This window comes from Penaeus vannamei, unplaced genomic scaffold (assembly GCF_042767895.1).
Source record: "Penaeus vannamei isolate JL-2024 unplaced genomic scaffold, ASM4276789v1 unanchor4558, whole genome shotgun sequence".
Lineage (NCBI taxonomy): Eukaryota > Metazoa > Arthropoda > Malacostraca > Decapoda > Penaeidae > Penaeus > Penaeus vannamei.
Window position 1 is genome coordinate 8,463 of NW_027217538.1, and position 4,426 is coordinate 12,888.

General features: G+C 34.6%; 1 protein-coding gene across 1 annotated transcript; it reads left to right on the forward strand.

Annotated features, from left to right (window-relative positions):
- Window positions 1-350: 350 nt before the first annotated feature.
- On the forward strand, window positions 351-3,746 carry LOC113800879 (translation initiation factor IF-2, mitochondrial; the record flags this gene model as incomplete). The annotated part of the gene is given in 5 exon segments (XM_070120318.1): window positions 351-508; window positions 1,562-1,766; window positions 2,536-2,647; window positions 3,150-3,330; window positions 3,586-3,746. Coding segments are annotated over 5 exon segments (667 nt in total), but the record flags the coding sequence as incomplete, so codon positions are not given.
- Window positions 3,747-4,426: the final 680 nt, after the last annotated feature.

Here is a 4,426-nt window from a genome sequence, read left to right on the forward strand (position 1 = left end):
TATTATTATTATTATTATTATTATTATTATTATTATTATTATTATTATTATTATTATTATTATTATTATTATTATTATTATAGTTATTTTGATAGTTATCATTATTATTAATATCATTATCATTATTTTTTGTCAATCATCATTGTCATCATCCCCATTAATCATTATCATTAAAAGTTTGAATGTTTTTCGTTTTCTTTCACTTCGAATGCATAACCCTTCTGCATAATACGCGTTTGTTTACATCGTGATTTTGTGTTCGAAACCTTGTCTGCAAGAAGAGATATGTCCAATTATGGTCCTTCTAGACTGATAAAGGCAATGGATAAATAATTAATGTTTTATAGATATTGTTATTATTATCATCAAAAGGGTAATTTTTAAATCATAATCTTTAAATTTAGTTTTCTGTTGGCTTAATATCTACCTCACGCAGGGTTACGAACACTTGATATAAAGATGCGGGGTTAGAAAGCACTGAATATTTTACGTCTTGAAGTATGTTGAGGTAAAACACAATTGCTTCTGATTATCAGATTTTACGAATATGACTCTTCATCCTACATGCTAGGCTGTAGTCTCCAAATAAGAGAATGTTATGCTTGCGGAGGTTTTTCTAATGTCTTCAAAGATTGGATATTGTACAGCAGTATTGTTTTTCCCTATCGTTATTTTAAAAGAAAGATGTTAAGTATGAAAATATGATTTGACAACAGAACAACTGCGGAATTCTTGCTAATAGTATGTTAAACAATACTTTCAAAAGTAGCTATAATAACCATAAATGTTTTTTCTTGCCTATGCCATGACAAATATCCATTATGAAAATTTTGGCAAAATAAAGTGGTATTTTCACAGTCATCCATCCCTACAATTATTTATTTGTATGGTACCAAGAGCAACACATGGAGATAGAGGAAAATGGACACCGCCATCACATAGAGCATAAAGATTAGAGTCAGAAGTATTATAGTTTAAACTTATATGCACTGGGAAAGGACGAAAATGTTTGCTGCATATCATTGTATATCAGCGACAGTCCACAATACCCATACACACCCAGAGTTTTTAATGGACGTTGGCACGAAGTGCTAATAAAAGGGAGTACAGTTTTTATCATTATCATTATTGAATATATATATATTCCTGTCCAGGGAATAAGTAGAAGGTAGTAATGGTTAAGTTGGGTGGTTTTGGGACGTAGTCTCTTGAGGGTGTGTTGCTCTCAGTTACAATTACCTTTTTTTTCTCTTAATATAAATCATTATTGATTTTTTGTGATATGAAACAGAGGAGAAAGCTTACATACGAATAAAGAGATAAGTCGGTATGATTGCTCTTCCCCTTTTTTTTCACTGTGTATGCAGTTATATTATAGGTTCTTTTTTATGATTTTTTAGTGTAGGAAAATCTTTGCATAGTGTAGCATCATTTATTCACTAACATATTATGAAATCAATTTGTTGATGGAATATCTGAATTAACTCTCAGTTTGAATAAGCAATTCCATGATAGGACATATTTAGTATGGATGCACTGAAGATATTCTGTTATCACTTAGGAGAACTTCTTTGCTAAGAAAATGGCTGCAAGTTGGTGCTGTGGGTTATCCTTCAATTCCCAAACCCTGCAATATTCGCCCGATGTTGGATTCTCTTTGTTATGGTCCAGGAGCCTCACAGAGCCTCACATGTGGCCCACGTGAGAGAGCCTCTCTGTCCACTTCTGTTATTGCCTTTAAGAAGAGGAAATCTAAGGATGAGAAGGTAAGATGTAGCAGATGCCAAGAAAATGCCTAAGTATGTATTGTGTTGATTTATGTATTTTAGTACAAAACTTCTTTCATGGTAATTAATGTCAGCATACATATTTTTAGCATTTATTTCATATAATGCTTGATTTATTGCACTCATTCATATATATATCTATATCTATCTATCTATATATATATATATATATATATATATATATATATATATATATATATATACATATATATATGTACACACACGCACACACACACACGCACGCGCATGCACGCACACACGCACGCACGCACACACGCACGCACTCACGCACGCACGCACGCACGTACGCACGCACGCACGCACACACACAAACACACACACACACACACACACACACACACACACACACACACACACACACACACACACACACACACACACACACACACACACACACACACACACACTTATACACACACACACACTTATACACACACAGACACTTATACACACACACTTATACACACACACTTATACACACACACTCACACACACACACACACACACACACACTCACACACACACACACACACACACACTCACACACACACACACACACACACACACACACACACACACACACACACACACACACACACACACACACACACACACACACACACACACACACACACACACACGCACACACACACACACACACACACATACAGATATATATCCATAGCGTCTGCGGGTATGGTTTCTAAAATTCCACGATTTATTTCAGAGTTCAGTATCCCTCAACCCTAAAGGTCTGAAGAAAGAAAAGAATCCTGTAGTCGGGGTTTGGAAGAATATGACTGTACAGGAATTAGCAGATGTTCTTGAAAAAGATCTTGGTTAGTGCCCCTGCCGCTGCTTTGGTCCTTTTTTCCTTCCTTCTGTTTTAATCCTCCCCCCTGTAGTCCCTTCACTGTCCCTTCCTTCTTCTTTTTCCTGCTCCTCCTCATCCTTATCCTCATCTTCCTCCTAATCCTCATCCTCATCTTTTCCTCCTCATCCTCATTTTCATCTTCTTCCCCCTCTTTCTCCACCTCTTCCTCCTCCTCCTCCTCCTCCTCCTCCTCCTGTTCCTGTTCCTCTTCCTCTTCCTCTTCCTCTTCCTCTTCTTCATCTCTCCATTCCTCCTTCCTTCTCCTCCTCTTCTTCCTCTTTCTAATCTAACTTGTTCTCCAACTCATCCTCTTTCTCTTATTCCTGTTTGTTTTGTTTCATGAGAGAGAAAGAAAAAAATATAAAGATAATACCCTAGCTTGTTAGGGATACCCATCCTTTTGTTGCTATTGAAAAACTGTATATCTTAAATTCTGTCCATTATTATAGACTAAACTTACTTTTCAGATGATTTGTATGAAATATTCTTGTTTGTTGACAACAGTGATCCATATGACAGGCCACAGGCTGTCATTGATAATTTAAAAGTTATACAAGACAGTGTCAAAAAGGCTGGCTTTCGGTTCAAGATAGAAGGTCCTCCAAATAAGAAAGAGAAACTGAAAGAATATAAAGATGCTGTAAGAAGGTAAACATTTAAGAACTCCTTTTGTTTTAATATACTGCTGTTGGTAAGAAACTATATTCCTATATACTGATTGTGGTTTTGCTTATGTTTGTACCATTATAATCATTTTTTTATGTTGTGCTTATATAGGAAGTTGTTCCAAACTTTACTTGTTACAATACTTTATTGCAAAATCTGTTTTTTAACAACTTTTGAATCATATCTGGATTTTAGAGATAACTAAGAATCCTTTGCTAATGATAACATGATAATAAGACCCCCAGCTAAAGAGAGCGAACTAGTGAGGCGTCCTCCTGTGGTCACCATCATGGGCCACGTTGACCATGGCAAGACAACATTGCTGGATGCATTAAGACACTCTTCCATTGTTGACACTGAGTACGGAGGCATCACACAGCATATTGGAGCTTTCTCAGGTAATTTAACTTAATTGAGTGTCATATTGAAGTTCATTGAATAATTCATGCTCTTTTTTATTTTATTTTGTTTGAAGATAAGTAGAAATACGAAGCATGAGTCAAACTGACTTTTTATTTAAAAGAAAGGTGATAAAAGTGGAGATCTAAACAGACCAGCTTACAGAGTGATTATAAAAAAAACTGTAGTAAAGTAGTAATGATGATAATTATTGATTTTATATCTATTATTATTATTATTGTTATTATTATTATTATTATTATTATTATTATTATTATTATTATTATTATTATTATTATTATCTTCATCATCTCATCCTCATGATCTTAAATAATCATTATTACTAGTTATTGATTTGTTGATATTAGTGTTATTATTTGTTATCATCTATTTTATTGTGTGCGTGCGTGCGTGTTCTTACCTAGTTGTTCTTACCTAGTTGTTTGAATACGGGAGAAGAGCTATGCTCAGGTGGTCCCGTCTGCTATATTTAAATTATCGTATAACTTTTTAAATTGATGCACAGTTTTGGCACACACTATTTGATTGGTGAGACTGTTCCACGATTCAATAATTCTGTTTGGGAAACTATATTTTTTTACATCTTTATCACCTCTTTTTACTTTCAACTTTTTGTTGTGTCCTCTCGTTCTTCTTGTGTTCAAGATCAAAAAGTCAT